Source organism: Chionomys nivalis, chromosome 8 (assembly GCF_950005125.1).
Source record: "Chionomys nivalis chromosome 8, mChiNiv1.1, whole genome shotgun sequence".
Lineage (NCBI taxonomy): Eukaryota > Metazoa > Chordata > Mammalia > Rodentia > Cricetidae > Chionomys > Chionomys nivalis.
In genome coordinates, this window is record NC_080093.1 from 38482648 (window position 1) to 38507989 (window position 25342).

Below are 25342 nucleotides of genomic sequence, written 5' to 3' on the forward strand. Positions count from 1 at the left end.
TAAAAAGGACTTGCTATCCCTGCTATCGTCATATTGTTATTACACCCACCAGTGTGTTTGTTATGCTTTTCATTCTTGTTCATTTTCAAACGTGGTTTAGATAAAACAAATTTATCTAAGAATGTCTAATCTAATTCCTTCTTCAGTAACTAATATAAACCAAGTTTATTAATTTTGCAGTATTTTCACTTAGAAAAGCTTAATGACAAGTGTATAAAAGCACATTGTCTTCCTAAATGTAAGAAGAATAAAATCTTGATACTATTATTATAAAAAATATCTGTGTGTATATTACATTCATAAGTGTGGATAGGTATGGTGTTGATGTCTTTTTAGATCACAGAACATGAAACTATAAAATTAATCTAAAGTTGCTAGTCAACAGGCACTCGGATATACTCATCTCTTTAGCCCACTATAGCTTAATTGTAGATGTCTGGTTTTCTATATGGTTTCCGGTGATCTGAAATTAGATCATCATGATTACACAGCATAGACCAACCCATTAAACAAATTCTCCAGAACAGAACATGGATGTTTTTAGATGCTCAGAATTATCTACTACCATAAATTATTTCTTCATTCTATTTTGTTTTACAACAGTGGATCCATCAGCGACCATCAAGACTTACTTATTCATAGCATGTGTTTCCACTCAAACAGGATGAACAAATATTATGTGTACTATAACAATACCAAGTTGGTGGTTGCTCAGACATTAAGATTTTTTTTTAGATTTATTTATTTATTATGTATACAATACATGCATATTTGCAGGCCAGAAGAGGGCACCAGATCTCATGACAGATGGTTATAAGCCACCATGTGGTTGCTGAGAATTGAGAGCAGGTGGTGCTCTTAACCACTGAGCCATCTCTCCAGCCCAACATTAAGATCTTTTCATGCAGTTATTCTGATTTTAGACCTTGAACTTACTCTGTGAGAATACCATGTTTATCATATCATGTGTCATTTTGAAAACTTTCATTGAAACTCTATTTCTTTTAAAATAAAACGTGAAACTTCTACCCAGATAATTCCAATTTGTAGGTTTAATTGCAGTGTTGTATACAATGTAAATGCGAGCACATTGATGGTTCAAGGTCTCATGGCATACCTTGGTATTTTTAAAGTTATAATGATGTATAGTTTTCAGATCTTGCAGGCCAAAACCCACAGCCATTGCTTGAGTCCAAGTTCTACTTTTTTCTTATGAAAGACAAGAGCCTAAAGGGCATTAAGCCCAATTTAAAAATGTTCGAAATATTTTCCTGAATAATCTCAATTAATTCATTAATTTACATAAATAAGTAACTTTCAGATATTGAGGCTGGAATAAGCATTACCTAAGTATATTTATTCATACTAGAATCACCTCTCCTTCTCATACATATTGCAAAATATGCACATGGTTTATTGGAATAACCATCAGGTAATGATTTATTTATCTATGTAGCTAAGTTGATTTTTAAATTCATTCATTTGTAGTAATTATTGAAATATGACAATACACTAATCATGTTTCTTAGCAAGTTTCTATAACAAGAAATTTATTGATAAAATTTTCAGGAAGAGAAGAACCATTATTTTCTGATAATTATAATTATTACTTTAAGTAATAAAAGCACATGCACTGAATTTATCATATTTTTTGTTACCTATGTCTGTTACATGAAGTTTATTTAACTCTAGATTATGAAGTGTACAGTAGATAAAAAAAATAAGAAAACCAAAAAATAGAACAACAATTAAAAGCAACACCCAAGACTTGTAGGACTATCATTGTAACTGATTAGCTTCAGAATGCCATTACTATTAAGACTGAAAACCCTGTTTTACCCTAAATAATTAGGCTGAATATTTTGCATTATTTTTAAGGCTAATTAAGCAAACTGAAATCCTAAGCTTCCATGTTGCACAACTGTAGCAATTAAGATAGGAAGCTTCTGTGATTAGAGTCATGTTGAGCATCAGTAGAAAGGATGGTGAAGTAAGCATGTTTGTATTATTTAAACACCCAGGTTCCAGATACAACATAAATTCATGCTTAGCTTTGGAGTGCACTTTTTATCTTTAGAATGCTTTATGTTCAGATACAGAGAACTGTTGTTCCTATTATAGAACAAGCAGGTGTCTCTAGCTGTGCTATGCATAAGAGATCAACAACTCGATGACCAGAGTCATATATACCTTTGTTACCGGTCCAGGTGTGAGGAGCAGGACCCTTGCTGTACATGGCTTCAACCCTGCATTTGAAGATGAAGTCTGGGACCATGCTTTTTCCTTGATGCAAAAGGATGTGAAAAGATTGAACACATGACCCCAGACCTCTCCAAAGAGTTCACAGGGGCTTTGGTTAGTGCTTGGGGCCACCACTTACTTGTAAGGCCTTTGTGGCTTTCAACTTTGTCTGTTTGCAACAGTAAAAGCTTGACCCCTTTCCTACAGTGAGTTAACTCCTCTTTGAGCAAAGCACTTAGGACTAGAGATATCCCTGCACTTCTTGTCCAAAGCTCTGGCTAGGAAACTTTGAATTCTACCATAATTTCTTCTCTGTGATTTTCCTCAATATCTAGTGCTGGAAGTTCTCAGAAATCCTCTTACACAAATAACATAATTTGCCCTGTTAAACGTTTGGTTCATTTTGAGAGAGTTCCTTAGAGGCAAATCAGAAAAGTAAATCATATTCAAAAGGTTTGGTTGTTAAAAGTGTAAAATAGGGGACTGTGTCAATTTAGATTTGTATAGACCTCAGGCACAAATCAGAAGTCCCTCTTGGTATAAAAGACTGTAAAATTTGTGTTCTACTTTTAAAATCTCCAGCTGCATGAGGGACTTCTTTTCCAAGTGCCCTAGAGTGATTTAGTTAAGTCTGAGAAGCGTCAGTCTCAGAAGTGTCTACGATTATTATGTAAAGGAAGGCGTGTCACTTCAGGACTTTGCTTAGCTCGGTTCATACATGTGTTCAAAGGATGCTGTGCGTTCACTGCCCAACAGAAGAGAACAGAAGCAGCCTTCCAAACACGTGCATTTTAGATTCTTTTATGAAAAGCTATTTGATATCGCTCTGCATAGCAAGTGAAATAAACCTGGCCCACCCCCACGTAACAAGATTTATCGGGGGTGTGTAAACTGAGAAAGTAGAAAGTCTCTGGATTCAGTTTAGCAACTTCACATTCCCCTGCCTGAGTGAGGCCCTCAATCGTGGGATTAATAGTGAATATATTTTTGCTTTTCTTCAATTTCTTCTTTTCCTAATGTGTATGGATACTTAGCATCTAATAATTTTGGCAATCTGATTAGAATTGAAAATTTGACTCCTTTTGCTAATGAAAATTTTAGTTTTGGATGTCTGATTAGAGAATGATTTCAGAAATTAAGGATAACCATACTTTAAAATAAAAACTATCTAATAACCTTATTTTATTATAGCATTGATAATGAAAGATGCATCTCAATGCCTTTTCCCTGGTGAGAATGTGCAATCTGTGGAAATTTGGAAATCCTATAAATCCTGAATTTGCCAACTAATGGACTTGAAGAAATCTCTTCCATTTCAGATCCTTGAGACATGGAAGTTCAATACCTTTCTTGTACAAGTCATAAAGGCCATCTGTGTGACAGAGGCGTAAAATGCTGTTCTTGAAATGTACAGAGACACATACGCAGGTGCCTCTCTTAGACTCAGTTAATTCATTTGAATGACATGGTCTCACTTGACAAAATGTGTAATTATAAAACAAGACAATGATTTCTATCAGCCATAGAAGAAGTGGAAATACCTTGGGCAAGTCGGGAAAGGAGAAGAGCACAAGCAGAGTGAACAAACTCATAAAACTCCTTCACTCACTAAATAGGAACCCTAGAGAAGTGGAGGGGGAGTCAAACAGCAGAATCTCATGGGGACAAATCAGTGTTGGCGAACTAATCCACCTTCACACTTACAAAGTGAGATTTCGGATAAATTGTTTTAACAGGCACCTGCCTAAATGGGACCCCAGACCTCCAGTAGCATCACCGGAGAACTTGGTTAAAATCCAGGATTTGCATTCCCAGCCTAGATCCACTGAGCCAAAACCTTAGAGTATGGGGCCCAAGCATTCTGTATTTTAATAAATACTCCATGTGACTCTGATTCAATCTCATGTTAATAACTATTCTTAAAATATCTAACTTGGTTTCTCAACCTATGAATTACAAACAGAAGCAGATTTCTTAGTACAGTTATAGTTAATTGAGAGAATGCATATGCATACCTGGTTCTGTAATTCACTCAGCTATGGTAATGACAGCACTATGCTTCCAGATTGATCTTCTCTGCCATCTAGTTCTCTATGTGGTTTTTATCCTCCATACAGACATCATCACTGCTCATTTTTAAAACTAAGTAGCCTTGAATTCCAGTTTAGATTTTACTATATCTTTACTCTATGATGGTTAATTCTTGTGGACAGAAGGCAGACTGTTCATTTTGAATCTCTTAGCAATTTTGACACATTAACACAAGCTTTGCCTTCCCAGTGAATAATATGCATCTATTCCCTAAGATTACTGTGAACTTTTAAATAGAAATCTATTAACACAATATCTACTCCTCAAAACTCAGCAATTATTATGATGATGATGAAGTTTTAAAAATTATTTTAATAGTAGGAATTTAATAAATGTTTGTTGAATGTCCTTGGAAATAAGAGGATTCTTATTTATGTAACTGATAGAGTGTTTCCATTGACAATTTTATGCATGTTTATAATATATTCTATTTGCCATCTTTCCCCCCCTTCTCTCAGCTTCCTCTCACCCATGCTATCTTGTCCTATTCTCTACAACTTCACTTCCCAAGTTCATATCTCTTTGCTTTGTATTGTGACCCTTTGAGATTAACCAAGACCTTCTGTGACCACAAGTTTAGAATTTTATACATTGAAAACTGATGGGCTCACTTCTGGGTATGCAACTGAAGGAAATGCACCATAATCGTCAATATTCACTTGTTCATCAGATATGGGTAAGTTCCTCCCTAATCTATGATCAGTTGTTGACATCTCCATTTTTGTACAGGCCCAGTAAAGGAAATAAGGGTTGCTATGCAGTCAGGTTTACAAAGACCATGCTATAATCTCACAATTTAAATGTAAATACCTTTACCTGTCACGCAAATTGTACATTATCTCATGATGTTCTTTGATCCTTAGTGGGGAATATATAAATGTTGACAGAGTTTTCTGTCCTTCCCAGTCCTACAGTCATTCAGTCCCAAAGAAACACACAGAGGTTGGCCTATTATCTCAGGCTTCTTATTAATTATCTGTAAATCGCATCCTTTTATAAAATTCAAAATTGAATGTTACATTGAGCAGAGCCCTATAAGTTCCTAGCAGTGATTAGCTTTTACCCTTACTCAGATCAAGGTTGTTGAGCTGATAGTAATGGAGGTTTTGTTACTGAGTTACGAGAGTATGGACACATGCATACTGACAGCTGCTGTCAACAAGCCTGATAAGCTTGGTCTATGTGTGGGTTTTGAGGAGTACCCTTGGATTTGCTCATGAATGCACTGGGCAGGAGAGAACATAACTAGAAGTCAGACTCCTCCTAGAGGTTGGGGCTTACGCATGTCTTGCTTACTCAGTTGTCATGTTGACACCTATTCATTCTTCAGAACATTCCACAGGTTGTTTTTTTATAAGAAATTGATACAGCATAGGTATAGTTAAGAAAGCAGTGTAGACATGGGCCAAGGATTCCTTCCATTAACTGCCTTGAATAGATGGGTATCTTTTCTGTTATTAGCCACATAATTTTCATGAGTCTGATTTTGAATTATCCTGGTAACTTGCCACATTACTTTTTGATCACTGCCATTGCTGACTACTATAAACATGGGTATTCAACACAATTTTATTATCTATTACTGTTTTATGCAGGACATCAAATATGTCTCATCAGGTTAAATGCAGTTTGTCAACAGAGCTCAATTCTATCTGAAATCTCTGCCTTCAGTGTCTTTATGTTTTGCTCCAAATGTATTTTGTTATGGTTGTAGGACAGAGGGCAATATGTCTTTGGCAGATGTCTGCTAAGGCTCATTTGCATTTTCTAATGGACATCTGTATTCTTTAATTTTCAACTGCCATTACCCATCTGTAAAGCCAATGAGAGAACACTGAGAACTTTTCATACTGCTTCCTGCTGTCTGACCTTCCTGTTCCTTTCGCACTTCTAAGGACTCCTGAAGATACTTAAGAACTCTCACGATAACGCAGTACAGACTTATTTGAAAGATTTATGTTTATATACTTTTGTGTGCAAGCATGTGTTGGAGTGGGCAGAGGAAGATTTCAGATTACTTACATTTAGAGCTACTGGCAGTTGTGAGTTGCCTGCCTGATATTGGTGTTCAGAACAAACTGAGGTTCTCTGCAAGAGCTCTTAAACTCTGAACCGTATCTCTAGCTTGTCTTCATATTTTAAATTTGAAAAACTAACACATGATGTCATATTGAAAGACTATTAGCATTTAATGTTACATAACCACTAATGTAAAACAAATAGTTAAAAATCATGGGAGATCCAAATCCTTCCAGCCAGTAGTCTAAGAAGCTATTTTACATATACCAATAAACATATACTATTTGCTAATAAGTATATATATACATATACTAATATTCTATAGTTAATACTGTCTTATCAATAGCTTAATTCTACCATAAGAAGGCTATACTTTTCTACAATTTTATTTAGAATAAGACAAAGTATTAATTTATGAGCAATAGAAATAGAAGGCAAGAGGAGAGGAGAGGAGAAGTGAAGAGAAAAAAGAAAAGGAAAGAAAAAAAGAGAAAGGGGGACCTATTGAAACAGTGAGGGGAAAAATGAAGTGGGAAGGAGGAAAAGAAAAAAATCACTGTTAGGTAATTTTTTGTATATTATATCATCAATTATAATAAGTTATGATGTAGTATAAAAGAAGATTCATTAAAGAATCAAAGTTTGTCTTTGATAAGAATTCTTAGCACTCCTACCACAATGGACAAATCTGTGACCACCTGAAAATGCTGCTTCATTGAAGTATCTGTCACTCTTCTCTGAGAATCACTGGTGATAAAAACAGGCAAAAGATTAAATTATCACTGTAACAGAATGAAATACCATGCAGCCTGAGCAATATCTCCAAGAGAGTTTTGTTCTTTTTTATTTTCAGACTTTTTTGCTTCTTTTGAGCCTAGATCTCATTTAAATCCAGGCTGATCTTAACCTCAACATGAAGCGTGGTGGAGCAGAGCAATTTGCATCATGGTGGACAGAAAGCAGAGCAAAGGGCCCCTAAGAAAAGGAAAACACTGCCCCTGGAAGATATCACTCTGTTACATACTTCCACCAGAGCCTCCTAGTATAACACAACCAACTAGGGACAAATATCTAATGCACTAGCCTATGGAGCATATATAATATTCAAGCTATAACACCCTTATTTATTCCCCCAGTGGACTCTTTTGTCTGTGACCTAGTCACTAAAATCCTGGACAGTCATAGTCCTTCTGATTTTCACAATCATTTTGAGAATGTACCTTAATCCTTTATCACCTGTAGGTTTTAGTATATTTCAAAAATTTTATACTACCAGAAGTGTACTTTGAATGAGTCAAACATGTATTTTAAAAATATAAGGGTATCAAATAACTATTTTGTATACACAATCCTTTTTGCACATTTTATGGCCTTTAAAAAGAAGTATTATAACACACAATACTCTATACATAGGCTCATAATAAATACTTATTTTTAGAATAGCTTTTATTCCATAATTACCTAATAGTCTTGCATTTTTCAACTTTAATGCAAGGACAAAATATTTCAAATAATAATCTCATTTTTCTTCTTTGTGATTCAGAGAATCATTACCTCACTCAATATATGAGAATTAGAATTTTCTTTCATCTTTTTTGTACAGCTTGTTTTTCTTGTCTTTGCCCCAAAATTTTTGAATAAAGGTTGTAAGCTTTATTTCAGACTCTTTTGTTTTGATCTCACAATATTTCAGTCATAGAAACTCAGATGCTAGCATATGAGCTTTTTGTAATTTTTATAATTAAAAATCTGTATCAGATGAAGAAAATTTGGGGGCAAAAACCTCATAAAGTATGGAAACAAGCTGTTATGCCCAGTCTGTGGAGATTCCAAATGACCACCAGGGAGACTGACTCACCAAAATGCTGACAGGGACCTCATCAAAACAACTGGTGCACTGGCAAGAAGAGGCACCTCACCCTTCTAGAGAACATTATGTAAAGGCAAAAACCTGAAAAGTTACATTAGCAGAGTGTGGGCTGGCCATTGATCACTACGATGGTTGGGACATTAGAAATTTCCTTTGGATGGTCTGTTCCTGGGTGGTGCCTGGGAAGTCTCAGTTTGTGGTCTTTATTGGAACCATCTATTGGCTCAGGGTAAACTATTGAGACACATGACTCTATTGAGTTTGTCATGACTGGGTCCTACAAAAAGAAAAACTATGGCCATATTTTCAAAACCAAGAAATAATTATTGTTGGGGACTGCAGACCACCAGACCCTGAATTTCTTGCAAACAACATGTTTTTCTCTGCTCTGATTAGCCTGCAGCTGCTCTGAGCACAAGACCCTGATGGCAGGCTGGTAGGGCTGCAGCTGAAAGATCCTGAGAGCTAGGGCTTGGTCAGAGCCCTATATAAGCTGCCCCTGAGCCCAATAAAGTGGGCATTCTTGGCATTCCTGTCTCAGGGATGTCCCCATGGCCCTGGGACCCATCTGTCTGTCTCTGTCTGTGTGTTTGTATGTTTTTAAATCTTAAGCCTAGTTCCATAGTGCATAGTGGGAAGACTACAGAACAGAACTGGTATAGTTTTACAAATTATTGATAAATTTTCATTTATTTGTGTCCAGTTCTAGAACAAGATTGGTATTAAACATATACTTTTCATCATATTTCTTCTATATTCAAATTATTAAATGAACATTTTCTGTATTGTCAAATACTCTTTCGCAGTATTAATATTCTAACCGCACGGTCATTTTATTTTGCTACATATTAATTGCTTATCATTTTTTTTGTAGAATTATATTCTACAAAATTACTAAAAGCATTCAGCTAATACTTGCTTACAGTTTCAGAAGTTTAGTCCATCATAATCATGGCAGGGAGCTTGGTGGCTTGTAGTAGTCAGGTGCCAGAGCAGTAGCTGAAAGTTACATCCTGATCTGAAGGCAGGCAGAGAGAGAAAGAGAGAGTTAGAGCAAGAGCAAGGGAGAGAGGGTGGGAGAGAGGGAGGGAAAAAGAAGCAGAAGACCAGGGAGAGAGGAAAGGGAGAGAAAAAGAATGGGCTTGCCATGGACTTTTGAAACTTCAAAGCCCACTGCCACTGAAACAGTTTGTCTAACAAGACCACCACGCCTAAGCCTTTTAAGTGTTATAGCTTTACTCCCACTCCCACGTGATTAAGTAATCAGGATAGGAGCCTATGGCGACCTTTCTTATCTAAACCACCACATCTGCCTAAGATTTTCTTGTGTATGTAGGTACCCCTGTAGACCAGGAGAGGGTTTTAGCGTCCCTAGAACTGGACTGGAACCTGGAACTGGAATGGGGCTGAAATCCATCTAATGTGGGTGCCGAAATGCAATGTTGGTGCTCTGTAAGGTAGTAGGTGTTCATAGCTGCCTACCGATCTCCCCAGATTTGTTAAAAGATTTACACATAGTTGCTACTTTGGTTTGTGGAATACAAAAACAGCTGGTATGGCCCATAACCTATAAACTCTTCACAACACTCTGAAGAGTGTGATTATTGTAGTCGAATTAAAACTCTGCCGTACCTGATGGAAAGTTTCTCAAATCATTAAAATAATGGTTTATGCTTCATTTATTAAATTATCTACTTTACTTTAATATTGTTATATTTGTATTGATATGACAACTGTCTATATGAACTTTGAAACATCAGTTCACTTAGATGAAATTTCTACATTACTGGTATTTGAGGTCAACTATGAAAAATCTTCCTGAATAGTAGTTATTAAATAGTAGTCTTATTGGCTATTTATTCACTACTGTGACAAAATACCTAAGAAAAGTAATGTAAAGAAGGAAGTTTCTTGGATCACAGGCTCAAGGTACACTTTATCAGGGATGACAGCATGGCATCAGTGAATGGAGGACCTCTTCACATTGATTGAGAGAAGCAGAGAGAGACAAATGTTGGGGTTCAATTGGTCTCTTTTTTGTTTTGTTTTGTTTTCTATATTTCAGATCTCTAGCTCATAGAATGTCTGTTGCCACCCACATCAATTGGGGTCTTTCTTATGCAGTTAAATCTTTCAGAATGTAGCCTCACATACACATACATCTGTGTGTCACCTAAGGTTTTCAAATATAGTCAAATAGGCAATGAACATTAACGACCACATATTATGGATTACATGTAACTCTTAGAAAGGATAAATAGAGGATGCAGTTTTAGATCTCAGATTCTACTTTTGAATGAAAGCTCCTCATAGGAAATGTATTATTTACAGAGATCAACATCACTTAAAATGAATATGTCTGCTCTTTTAATTGTATTGTCGTGAAATGACTACGTTGACAGCTACATATTGAATTTAAAACTTGGAAATTGTGGGGACAGGGCAGAGGTCTTTATTGCAGTAAAAATTGTTCCAGTAGTTACATATATGGTGCAATGACACACATGTAAGTATAAATTTAAAGTGATAGTGCATTGTATAGTGTTAAATTCAGATTTATATTCTGTGACACATATTTATCTCAAGCCATTTATTCCCTTTTATCTGCATATGTTTTGCCCCCAGAATTCAGTGCTTGTTTGGTTTTTCTACATCTGTCCCCTTCACTGTTATGGGGACACAAGAGAGTTTGACTTTTCATCCTGATGACCACTCTGTCATGTATCTCGTGGTTGTATTAATGGTAGCTAGCAAAACTCCCCATACACTGCTCAACTAGAGATGGCTGACTGGAGAAATTAGTCATAATAAGGGCTATAGATCAGATAGACTGTGCTTTAATGCCATTAAGAAATTACTCCAACAAGATTATTAAGTGTGATTATCAAACACTCAGACAGCTAAAATGTTGTCTTTGAGAACACAGACACTGGATGTCTAGTTACGGGCAGAGACATCAATAAAATGCCCCCTCTTCAGAAGCCAAGAAAGCTGAGGACACTGTCTGAAGGAATTGGATTTAAGTGTGCTCTTTGAAGCCAACAGGAAATGGTGTTCAGTATGTGCCAAGGTTAAAATGTTCTTGCTCAAGGGTAAATTGGATGTTGCAGCAGTTAGCAAAGGCCATTTACAATCATTTATGAACATTTCAGATCTTTCCCTAGGACACTGTTATCGGAGATTGAAAAAGAGAGAGAGAGAAGAGCAATGCGAACATCTCAGAAAATACAACTTTTTCACTTTCATTTCTGTTTATGATAGCTTTAAATGTCACATCTTTGTTTATTTACTTTCATTTCTATCTTATTTCCCAAGTTAATAATATATATTTAAAACATATTTTAAAGATATTACTTTATTTGAATAACATTTTTAAAAAAACCATTTTCTCTAAAAGAATGTATACCAGAATATTTAGAAAAGAAAACAAAGAAAGGGAGAACATGAGACCCTGAGGCCAAAGATTGTAAGATGTCAGATCCACTCTTATCTGTTGACCTTCTAGTGACATGTCTCCCACCTTGTGAGTCTCATTCACTACTAAGAATATTGACATAAGTATTTAACACATTATTAAAAGCATTAAAATATATTTGCTAATATAATTTTTAGTGCTTGCAATTAAGATACCAACCTTGGCTTATAATGCTTTGAACATTCAACTAGCAGCACTGAAGGTCTTGTAATGCGCATATTCTTTTCCAAATTTAAGAGTTAACATAAAAAATAAAAAAATCTCTCACAAAGAAGCAAATAAATAAGAATATAAAACTTTTAAACTGACAAATCAACAAATTTATACAAGAAACATCATATTCATGGAAAGATGTAGCCACCAAATGTTCATTCACAGAACAAGAATTGTTTCCTGGGGTTGAAAGAATAATTTACCATTTCTGTCTCCCTTCAGCTTGCTTACTGATTGCAAAAATCCTATAGCTTTCCCATGATACTGACCAAAATACCATTTCATCACTATAAGAAGTTTACACGATTCTGAATATTTCATAAATTTTTTTCTTCAGTCTGACAATAAACAAATATTTTAAAAGGATATTACTATGATTATTTTATAATAGATAGGCAGAAATAATGGATGTTTAAGCTGTCATTTCTAACATGTCCGAATGTGTATGTTAGAAATGAGAAACAGAAGACCTCAGCATCAAATCCTACATCTTCTCTTTGGCTTTGTGCTATTGGACATGAGCTAAGCAGGAAGTAACTTCTTACAACAGTCATTAGAGAAACTTTTAAAAGATAGAAATTTCTGTACTTGGAAGTGGCTTAGAAGTCATTGCAGTTAAACCTGGCAATATTTCTTAGTTCTAACTCAAAAAAGTATAACTTTTTCTTTTTATCTTTTCATTTTTTACCTTGGAAATAGCATTACTGCTTTATTTTTTCATTAAAACTCCAGTGAATTGGTTCTTTAGCTTCATGAAGAAGTGCTATGGTTTTCTAATTATTTACTTTTATGTATTTGTTTCTTTCTCTTGGCATATGAAACATCTCCATATCACTTTCAACCACTATTGTTTTATTATACCAAGACATATATAGAGTTGAATAAACAACTTGGTTGTTTTAAATATCATAATAGACATGCAAAGATTTGTTTTATAGACATCTCACTAACCACTTCTGTGAAGGTGCAGCCTAAACTGCATAATATAATCTAGTCTTGAGAGAGCATCAGATTAGTGTAGGAGGTCCTTCTGTCTATGCGTTGCTTTCACTGATTAATAACGAAACTGCTTTGGCTTGTCAATAGGACAGAACTTATTTAGGCAGGGGAAACTGGACTGAATGTTGGGAGGAAGAAGAATAAAGTCAAGAGACACCATGGATCCATGTAAGACAGACACTGGGAATTTTACCTAGGAAGCCACTGCCATGTGGCGATACACAGATCAATAGAAATGGGTTAAATTACGATGTAAGAATTAGCCAATAAGAAACTATAGCGAATGGGCCAGGCAGTTATTTAATTAATACAGTTTCTGTGCGGTTGGTTATTCCAGGGCTAAGCTAGTCATGTGGATGGGATGGACAAGTGGGCCCTTTTCCTACATCAAACAAACCCATCATTCTGTAATAAATTGACTTTTCTTTGTTAAGTTCCAAGAGAAAGAATATTTGAATTACTTGATCCAGATTTACCTAGAAAATCAGTAGTAGACTCTCTCCTATGGCCAGTGAATTCCCTAATCATTGTGTTTGATCATATTTATAGGTTAGGCATAAATTCCTTCTGTGGTGAATGCCTCAAATTTAGTCAAAATATCCTTCTAAATATGTATCATATCTTTAAATCTATGGATTTGTGTTGCTACTAACCTTGGTCAGAGAAGCATCTAATTGTAATAGATAGTTGCTAAAACAAGTCCCATTGCTGTTTAAGGTACCTAGAATAAGTGACAAAGCATGTTCTTCAATAAATGGGGCATCTATGTCATTGCACCTGCTCTGTAAAACTCTAGTGACATTGCAGAAGAGGGTTGGGGTGGAGAAAATGATAAGACCCAGAGGATGGGGAAGAGTGATTTGAAATGTTTTCTTGGAATGGCATGGGTATTGCAAACATGAACTCACAACCATTGTGGCTACCTGAACAAGATAAAGTCAGTTAAAATTTCCAACATCGAGGGGGAAGAGTTCCCAAAACCGCATTTCTAGCTTAAGAGCTATTAGCAGTTGATGGACCACGGGGACACAGAGAGTATATTTTCTTTATAGGTGTGTCTGCCAGTAGGGTCACCATGCCACATTTCATGATGACACACGCATACTCATAATTGAATTTATTAGGTAAATAATAACCAACTAAGTAAATAAATAAACAGACTAAACTTGATATGATATCAAAGGGCTAATGTTAACCTCAGATTGAGACTGTTCTCGTGTACCTAGCCTTGTTAGGATAATGGTAAATATTAAATTTAGATACAGATCAAAATAACTCACCTTCCTCTCTCTGTGGCATGGGGAAGCTGTTAAATTGTGTAAATAACTTATTATAAGAATTCATATGGTATTTATAATTTCTGTAAATAAGCAAATCTGTTGGTAGACGGGTTGGTTTTACTCTGTAATCAACAAACATAACATCCTTCCCTTACGTCCTGGTTACTTTTGGGAAAGAAGGGACACACTAGATTCCAGTATATCAGAATCAGCCACTCTCAATGCTCTGCAGATGCCTTGAGAAAGCTTCATGGAAGTTAAAGTTATTTCTGCTAAGACACAAAGGTGACCTGTGCTCCAGCCGAGACTGTCTAAATGACTAGTACAATAATTTCCTTACAACAATTTCCACCAGTGCTGCGGTGATAGCGTAAGGAACTGTTGTGACATGGTACAAAATGGACCACACCATAACTTTATTTGCAAGAAAGTCTTCTGTGATTGGTATATATAAACCCTTTGTCTACCTAAGTCAGCTGTTTGGCTCACTTTGTGAACCAGAATAGAGATATCCTCATTTGTTGATCTTCTGGTATACTAAATAAATAAAAAAAAACTTGAATATTATCTTCTCTTTTTTTTTCTTTGTTTTTTGTTTGTTTGTTTGCTTTTGTTTTTTGTTTTTTGAGACAGGATTTCTCTGTGTACCTTTGGTGCATGTTCTAAAACGTTCTCTGTAGCCCAGGCTGGCCTTTCTACAGAACTCACAGGGATCCGCCTGTCTCTGCCACCTGAGTGCTAGGATTAAAGGTGTGCATCCCCATTTCCTGGCCAGTGTTGGATTTTTTTTATTTTAACAATGTTTAACAGCAACATTTTGGGCCCTAGAGAGAAGGACAGGTGGGTTAGTGTGTTCTCTATCATGTAGTTTCTATTTAATATTCAGAATTATTCTAACAAGTTTGTGGTGCAAAGACCAACCTCAACCTGAGGCTAATGCTCAGAACTTTGATGTAACAGCCAGTTTCTATAGTGTGCTTTCCTTTCTGTTAGAAAAGGTATTGAGCTGTCATAGAAAGAAATCGTTTCAATGAAGCAATGTAGCCAAGAGTTAACCATAGTGTAAACCAATAACACAAAATCAGATGCTTTGCTGCAGCTCCATCAGTTTTGTGGGCCAAAGAATATATAAGGAACTTTGGATAATTCTACTTAAATTTTCCTTGAAACTGAAACTGATGTAAAACCCAAAATCTACTTTGAATGTTACCTGCACATTGATTAGTTTAAACCACGGAAACTCAAACTATAGTCCAATATCTCGCACGTTAGGAAGTCCTAGAAGCTTCTGATCAGGTAAGGAGTAGAAGGTTGAAGTGTAAGCTGAGGTACATAAAAACGGTGGGCCAACAGGCAGACTAGAAGAACTTGGGTTGTGAGAACAATGTGAAACATGAGGAAATTAAGGAATTACAGAAGGTCATAATTGTTTTTGAAAAAAAGTACATTGAATACTAGCCATTCTGAGATATTTGCCTTGAGAGATATTTTAAATAAATATGCACGGTCTTCAAAATTTACAATTCAAGTATGACTTAGGATCGAGAATATGCTGGACTCCCAAAGAAGTAATAAATGCTTTTTATATTGCAGGAAACCTCCAGAGGGTTGGAAGTAATATTTCATAATCAAATACATGAAATTATCTCCGTCAGAATGTATAAATTTTTCACTTTAAATGGGACTAATCAGTTCAGATCAGATTTATCATTAAATGAATTAAGATGAAATGTTTGGTTGTCAGAACATTTTAATTTCAGAATTGCAGATGAGAGATTTTGGATGAATATTAGATAGATTAGAGGCACACACAGAGGCAATGTGGATCTAAAAGCCAAAGCAAGGAATTCAGCAACAATTATGATGTTGGCGTTACAGTGATATAACAATGATTTATAGTGTCTAGGAAAGGATCCACAGACAAAATTTGATTCATTGGCTGCCCTTCAATTCTGTGTCAATGTTGGATATATTTTGCTCTCCTACTCAACAGACTGTTTACATATTTTAATACACACTAGATTTTCCCCTCTGGTATAAATTTTATATTTTATTGTGACTCAGAGAAAGCTGCACCCCACAGTTTTTTTTGTGACCTCCTCTGATCCACAGCTTGTCAAACTATTTTAGTAGCATATTTAAAAACCTCTAGTTAAAGAAAATTCACACTGTTATTAAAATTTGGCAACAAACTTAAGGATAGTTTAAGTTATACTCTATCCTATAGTATAACATTTGAGAACCATTGGGATAAAAATGGATCATTGAAAGAATTATGGAAAGCTAGTTAGGAATAAGCAAGCAGTGATTTATGATCAGATAAAGGTAATTTCAACTGGGATGTGTATAGAAGAGTGGTGTCTTTTAACTTTGGAATACAAGTGTTCTGTTTTATTATGTCAATCATCCAACAACAACAAAAGGATCATGCTGATTTTTAAACATTAAGAATATTCATTTGCTCTCTGAAATAATTTAAAATATTCTTGCATAAACAGACATTTCTCCACTGCTCAGAATCCTGCCTAGGGAATGGTGCTAGCATAGTCTTTATGTATCCATTAACAGTCAAGACAGTCCACCATAGACAAGCAACCAGGCTAACCTGATCTAAATAATTTCTCGTTAAGACTGTTTTCCTTTGTGACTCTAGGTTGTGTTAAATGCACAGTTAAAATTAACCAGTACAACAGTGAAGCAAATTTCCAGTTTTCTGATCTCCTTAAGCAATTTAAATTTATGCTTTGGTCCTTTTATTTCTTAGGTGTTTATATTTTTTTTGTAGTTGTTGTTTGTTCCCTTTTGTAAAAAAAAAAAATTGTTCCAATCCTCTTTTGCAGAGTGGATACTGACATCGACGTCTTCTATCATAACTTTGCAGTAAGATATGTGATTTACAGATAGTGTCAAGTATAGAGATTGATGGCGCAAGTCATAAACAATCCCACACCAGTTTGGAATTGTGATTAATAGGGTGGTATTTATTTAAAGGGGAATAAACTTACAGATCACCGTCCCAGACAACAGCCCTCTGCGCACGCAATTAGGAGGAAGTCTAGTCACTGGAACCGGAGCAGGAAGTAAAAAGAGAGAGGAGGGAAGTAGCCGCTTTTTTTAAAGGGAAAGAGACCACGCCCCAATGGGCTGGTATCTCGGCGGCTATTGGCTGGAGGAGCGGAAGGACCTCCCGCAACAAGAGATTGTAATAACAATCTGCATTCTTCAAAGTCAGAAAGCTAGTTTGCTCTCAATTCTATCTATCCATCATCTATCTGTCTGTGTGCTTATCTATCTATCATCTATCTATCTATCTATCATCTACTTATCTAATCCATCACTGTCTAAATATCTAAAATATTTGCTTAGTTATATTATGATACATTCTACAATATTATGTTGAAATTAAAAACTTACTTCAAAGGTACTTTGTGCAAAATAATTCACCTATAAAACCCTTATATAACTAAATGGTCTATGAAGCAGGAAAAATTGAGCCAGTTTTCCCCAAGATGAAAACAGCAAAGTGTTTGGCTCACAGAACAAAAAATCCTTTTTCATTAGGTTTTTTGCTACCCATCCCTGCCTTCTGACATAAACATCCCCTATCTGTAAACATATTGAGGCAGCTTCATTCCAAAATTCTTTTTATATATATATATATATATTTATTTTATATTAATTAATTTATTTAATTATTAAAGATTTCTGCCTCTTCCCCGCCACCACCTCCCATTCCCTCCCCCTCCCCCAATCAAGTCTTCTTCCCTCCTCAGCCCAAAGAGCAAGCAGGTTTCTCTGCCCTGTGAGAGGTCCAAGGACCACCCACCTCCATCCAGGTCTATTAAGGTGAGCATCCAAACTACCTGGGCTCCCACAAAGCCATTACGTGCAATAGGATCAAGAACCCATTGCCATTGTTCTTCAGTTCTCAGTAGTCCTCATTGTCCATTATGTTCAGCGAGACTGGTTTTGTCCCATGCTTTTTCAGACCCCGGCCAGCTGGCCTTGGTGAGTTCCCGATAGAACATCCCCTTTGCCTCAGTGTGTGGGTGCACCCCTCGCGGTCCTGAGTTCCTTGCTCGTGCTCACTCTCCTTCTGCTCCTCCTTTGGATCGTGAGACTTCAGTCCAGTGCTCCAATGTTGGTCTCTGTCTCTGTCTTCTTTCATCGCCTGATGAAGGTTAATATTCAGGAGGATGCTTATATTTTTTTTTTTGCATCACTGGATTTTCTGTTTAGATTTCACAGACAAGAACTGCCTTTGTACCACATTTGTGGAAATTGACCTTCCCACTTCTTACCATTCTTCCATGTAAGATATCCTTCCATTCTTTTGATATTTCCTTCTATCCAAATATTTCCATGGAAAAGAAGTATACACTAAGATGAGTAAACTACTGGAATGCTCCAAATGAGCCATGCATATCCACACAACACAGCATTATGATATTGGAGTAAAATAGCTACATTTGAAAGTTAACAATGACATAAATGATTTCACAGGATGCCAATCATGTCTTTGATGTCTTTTCTGTTGCAGTATTGACTAGTATCCAAAAGACAAACATGTTTGGTACATGAAGACAATTCTAAGATCTTAACTTGAAATGTCAACAATTTCATAATTTTATAAAATAAGAAAATACCCATTCCCCAATGACTGTGATCTAGAGGAGGACAGCAGAGAACAGCAGAACAATTGCCATAGACCATTCAGTTTCTCTTGAGTTAATAATATGTTCTGTTCATTCATTTAGATATTGGTTGTAAATAGATGGAGAACACGTACCCTATCTCTCTATCTTCCCAACAGTACCTTATCCATCCTGGATCCTAGAATATTCAAGATAATCTTTTCTCAAAGAACTATTGAGAGGATGTATGGACTTAGGTTTTCTGCCTTGTATTTTAAGTTTATCATATTTTAGATATTTGAGGGTAAAATCTCAATATGTCGCCATAATATAGTTGATCCTAAATATACAATGTATACACTTGGAATTATCTCTTGAATTTTTAGAACAATTCTAAATAGTATTATTAATCATGAATCTGCACCAGCTGGAGGAAATCATAGTAAATATGAAGTAAAATGTATGGAGGAAACCAAACCAAAAATCATAGTGTAGTAATAGAAAATATCCAGGGGTGAAAGGTCAAGCACTTGGCTTTTGTAAATTCATTACTTTACTATTTATTCTTTTTTTTTTAAAAAAAAAAAACATCACTTTAAGTCAGTCTTAAATAGTTTCTATATCAAAAGAAAAATATACTTTCTGTAAAAAACAGCTAATACAACAATTGAAAATTTATGAAATGCAAATAGTAATATTAATGATAAACACATTTTCATTTTCAAATATTTTACCTATTGTTTGAGCATACTGTTTGGTTTTTGCTTTTATTTAGATTTTGCTTTGCTTTGAATAATTTCTTATGATACTTTAGATTTATTCCCTTGTAAGATAAGGTGTTTAGTGATATAATCTGCTGTTCTCTCAGCTTTCTTTTCATGGTTAACAAGTTACATTGTTATGCGGAGTGCTTTTAATTATATGTGGTCTTATTTGTCTATTTTTTCATTCTGTTCATTCTACTTCTGAGATTGTAGCTATCAACAATAAAAAGGACATATTCTCAAACCAAAATCACTTGAGTTTTGTCCTACATTTTCTTCTAAAAATATAGTTTTTTAATTTCAGGTTTTACATTAAAGTTTTTCATCCATTTTGACCCAACTTTCATGCATACTTTAAAGGAAGAGCCCCAATTCATTATTTACATATGGATAACCTGTTTCTCAATAGTATTTCTGGAAGAGAACATATTTTCCCTATTGAACTTTTGATAAAATGATAAATTACCTTTGACCATAAGTGTTTGGATATAGTTTGGGAGATTTCTCCATTATTCTACTAACCTCTGAGTCTATTTTTATTCCAGGATCATAATTTGTTATTATAATGACTTTGTAATAATAGTTTGAAATGAAATATCTTAAGGTCTTCAGCTTTGGTCTTAAGTTTGCTCTGGTTGTTTGGAATCTTATGGTTGGTCTCCTTTTATCTCTTCTTAATGATGCAAGATTTTTTTACTTAATAATTATAATCTTCTTAATAATCTGACTTGTAAAATCTAGACAAGCCACAATAAAAGTCGAATAATTCACAAAATATGTGTCACTCTATTTTCTGCTTCTGTAAATAATTGAAAGTTATTAAACAGTTTCCATCATAAATCTCTCAAAATTATTATTAAATAACAAAATATTTTATTCTTATGATGGTAAATAAATTTTCAAAATCCAACTTCCTTACATATACTCATATATATTATTAATTAATCAGCATTAAGATAAGTGAATATTTAAAACAGACTTTCAGCTCTACAAACTTCAAAGATTGAGCTACAAAATAAAAGGTAAGTTTAAGCCAAAATTCAGAATATCTCCAATGGAATCAGATGATAGAATCTTAAATATATTGCATGTTTGTCCAATCAAAATGACTCAAGTATGTGAGTTTGTTTATATGTTACTGGAGTCCATGGATGTGGATCCATTTCAACTTGACCAAAGGTCAAGAGAATTCAGGCCTATTCTTGCTCCTTCAAGGTTATGATAGGATTTTTGACCCAAGGTGTATCTACCTACAGGATATTTGACTTATGGTGTGGTTGCTGTGTGTCCTGCCTAAACAACTTAACTTAGGATAGAGTGACTTGATGGTACAGGTATTGTAGAGGTAATTAGTTTGTTTTTTCCTTGTTTGTATTATGGTAAAGAAGTCTTATCTTCTTCCCCTGCTTTTGGATTGGGGTATATAAAGCATATGGAACATAAATGAGAATTCAGTATTCACTGGGTTACCCTCCCAACTCTATTCTGTGTCTTTGTCTTTTTCTTTCTTTTTTGTTTTTGTCTAACATTTCCAATCCACATGCCCCTACCCTGGAGGAACATATAAACTTGTCAAGACTTGACCCCAACAGATGTCACCCTAACATGGGATCCCAACAACATGTGTGATTGCATGGACAATGATAATGTTCTATACTTTTTATGTGTTATTAAATTTGTGCACAGAGGCATAGATGCTATGTTTGATCTCTGATAATATTATGACACATTTCATTTTGGGTGTTCATACTATTTTCTAGGACTAACTGTGATTTCAGCTATTGGTAAAATTATATTTACATGTCAGAGAGTGGAATCATCTTTTTACATCATTTTGAAATTAACATTTAATGCACATGCAGAAAAGATTACTTCTATTATGAAATTCTGATTTCACCACTCTTTACTAAGGAAACATTTTTCTAACTAAGGAGTATCTGTCTGATTTCCTCACTTTTTACTAAGGAAATAGGTACACTGTGAGGTCCTTTGGCATCAAGAGAAATGAAAAGATTGCTGTTCATTGTACTGTCCGTGGAGCCAAGGCAGAAGAAATTCTGGAGAAAGGCCTGAAGGTGCGGGAGTATGAGATGTGGAAAAATAACTTCTCGGATACTGGGAACTTTGGCTTTGGTATTCAAGAACACATTGACCTGGGCATCAAATATGACCCAAGCATTGGGATCTATGGGCTGGACTTCTACGTGGTGCTGGGCAGGCCAGGTTTCAGCATTGCAGACAAGAAGCGCAGGACAGGCTGGATTGGGGCCAAACACAGAATCAGCAAAGAGGAAGTCATGCACTGGTTCCAGCAGAAGTACAATGGGATCATCCTTCCTGGCAAATAAATTTTATCCAAAAGACCAATAAAATTTTTCTCAGAAAAAAAAAGGAAATATTTTCTAAACTAAGGACTGTGACCATGATCATGATACTATACAGGACATATGATTAACACTATAACACACACACACAGAGAGAGAGAGAGAGAGAGAGAGAGAGAGAGAGAGAGAGAGAGAGAGAGAGAGAGAGAGAGAGAGAAATAGGGGAGGGGGCTCTTCAAAGTTTCTGTGCAATGAAATGTCACTGGCTTAAACTTGTGCTGCCATGATTGATCTATGACTTTTCCATGTGGACTATAGTATTAATCAAAGTAAAAATGAATCCTCTTTTGGTAAAGATATTAGAAATAAAAGTATTCACTCAATATTTTGACAACAGATTTTGAATTAATTAACCTTGACCCAAGTAAGAAAGTAGTTTAGTGTAGGTGTAGTGGGCAGAGATTCTTTTCTTATGATGCTTTTCCAAGATGTCTAAAAATAACTGCATTCAGAAATTTGACTGCTTTTATGAAAAGTTAAGATTTCATATCTGAGAGGTCAAATCCCTCTGAAATGTTTATGAGCAATTGAAGTAAAAATGAATTCACAAAACTGAGTTTGAAAGTAGAGAAATATAGCACCCATCTTTCTCCTCTCCCTTAAAGCACGTAAGGTCTTAAGGTTCTAGTCTCCCAGGATGATGGTCAATGCAGTGAGTATGTAATAATAACTGTTTATTTTTGCTATAATATGCCGTCTGAGGCAATGCATTTCCCCTGATGTACTCAGTGCCTGACTTAAGAAAGTATATGTTTTTGCCCAAGATGTTGGCTTCTGATATTTGAAAGGGCAGTGCATTACGCCAACTTGTCTTTTGCATCTTCTATTCAGGTTTTGTTCCTGTAATGAGCCAGAAATACCACATGTCACTAAAAAGAAATGATAATGAAAATAAGTCTAGATCATCATGTGAGTTTTCCTCTCCTTGTACCTTTCTGTTTCCAAAGGACTATTCTAGATCTTAGAGCATACATCATCCATGATGTCCAGGTGGCAGGGAACTCTCAAAGTAAACTCATGTTTATACCTAACATGAACAGGATGGTGGCTGAAGACTACAGGACATGCTTCTAGTCAATCTTACAGGAAGTTATTTTATTCAGAATAGGGGAGTCCGAAAAAGGCAAAAGAAATCCTACCCTTGAGAATGAGCTTTGCTCTAATTTGTGTTCATCACAGTCTATACAGGTGGTGGCCACTCCAGCACATAGAGCACATTAAACTGCCTCTAGAAAGAACAATTATTTGTTGATTCAAAAACTTAAGGAAAAATATTATCATAATATCATACAATATTAAAATTATCATGCAAGTTGGTACATTTAATGTATAATCAGTAATACAAATTAAATATGTTTTTTGGGTTATTCTGAAACCTGTACCGAGCTTATTAAATCTGATGGTGTCTCTGCTCATATACTGAAGCTAGATTTTTATCAAAATTTATGATTTGTCTTTATTTAATTCTGAATTTCCTCCATTTAAAAAAATATTGACAACATAATCCTGGATAACCAACTAGGGAGTCTCATCCCATAGAATATTAAATCTCCTGTTCTTATCATTCCTTATTTACTTGTAGTTCTCTGTCTAGGAGTAGGGTGCAAGACATTCCCCCACTTCCGTTTTACCATGTCTGTTGGTGTTATTCCTGTTTCAGACAACACTGAAATAGTATACAAACAGTGATACCAAAAGGACTTAGCAGATTGTAATTCCATATTTATGCATATATATGTAACAATAATAAAAAAGTCCTTCATCTCACGGTTTAAAACATTTTTGCCATATGATATTTTGGTCTGTGAAGCAGTTGAGAATGTACCTTTTCACAACATTTTATGATTAATTTAATTTTGCAATGTCCATTCATTTAACATTTTTGCTTTTCCATTTTCTTTTCTTTGATTCTACACTAATTGCTGCCACATCTCTCTTCTCACCTATTGTTGTATTCTTGTATTTTAGCTTGTTGTCCTTTTGGAGTCATATTCCTCTGTCATTTTCCCTTATAATTCTTTTACCTCAGTCTATGACTCCTACTAAAACATGTCTCGCACTTACTGCTTTTAAGAGCATTCAGGCCAAGGGAATATGACAAGGGATGTGAAATAGCATTTAAGCTCATTAAATAACTCTGAAGTTTCCCCAGTGGAATATTCCATTATCAAGCTTTGATTAAAAGATTTATGACATTTTGATTATGAACTTGAGTATAAAAAGTCCCAGAAAATATGGAATTGCAGAGTCCAGAAGTCAGCTGCTTAATCCAGAATGATTTGAAACTGACACTAAAGTTATTCAAACCTGCATTCAATTTTAATGACAAATTTGCTTCATTTTTTATCTTTGGCTAAAATGTAACTTGAAACCCTACAAGAGGGAGGAAGCTGCACTTAGCAGCTTCTTGTGCTAATGTTCACTGACTTTGGTGAGCTCCAGGCCCAGATACTTAATCAGTCATTTTTGAGAATTGAATTGCAATGAAATTTAATCCGTTCATAGAAAAATTTGTAGTTTTCTGTCAGAAGTAAAGATGAGTTTTAAGGGTAAAATGATTATTTAATGTCCCTTTGACCCCCTAAATATATCACAATTCATAAATACCTTATAAGTAGAAAGTACTAGTTTAAAAAGTATCCATAAGAGAGGACAATCTGTCACTTTATCTAAGGAAGTTATTATTATCCAATAAGCAATGACATAGAAGGTAACACATTTTCAATAAGGATTACTACTGTGAAAAGACCTTTTTCTAGTGTGAGGGGTGTGAGCAGTGGGAAATAGTCATTTCAATTCTTCTGTAACTCATTCTAAAGAATTAATAAGATGTAATATAATAAAGCCATATCTAGTCATACAACAGAGGCACACCTTTTACTGTTCATTTATAAATATTTCTGTTGAATAAATCTACATTATTTTAAAGTATCTTTATAAATTTGCATGTATTGGTCTCAATGGGTTAATGTGTTGGTGCAAAGGAGAAGATAAACAAGTTGAAGTTTACAGTCACAAGAGGCTGATATATTTTTTCCTCCTATGGCATTAAGCCATTCTTGCTATTTTGAGATGTATTATCAGTCAAAGTAATCAGATTTATCTTCATGATTGGTTCATCATGGCTGTCTCTACTTTCACCCACAGGGCCCTGACTAGTAAGCCTGATTCTCACACATTTTATAATATTGATTATTAGAAAGTAGATGAAACTTTTTGAAAAGGTCAGAAGAAATGTTTTAGGAGAAACAGCTGTACTACCTTGCAATAAATACTTACATTTAGTTGCCATTTTTGAAACTACTCATTAAAGAAATAATTAACAAAATTAACATAGAATTTTACAACTGTATAGATGTTTTTCTTCAGTTA

General features: G+C 35.1%; 1 protein-coding gene across 1 annotated transcript; it reads left to right on the top strand.

Annotated features, from left to right (window-relative positions):
- Positions 1-5004: 5004 nt before the first annotated feature.
- Positions 5005-21934, top strand: LOC130879301 (60S ribosomal protein L11-like). Its single transcript, XM_057777617.1, has 2 exons — positions 5005-5008; positions 21552-21934. Exons 1-2 carry the CDS (start codon positions 5005-5007, stop codon positions 21932-21934), a joined length of 387 nt encoding a protein of 128 aa, XP_057633600.1.
- Positions 21935-25342: the final 3408 nt, after the last annotated feature.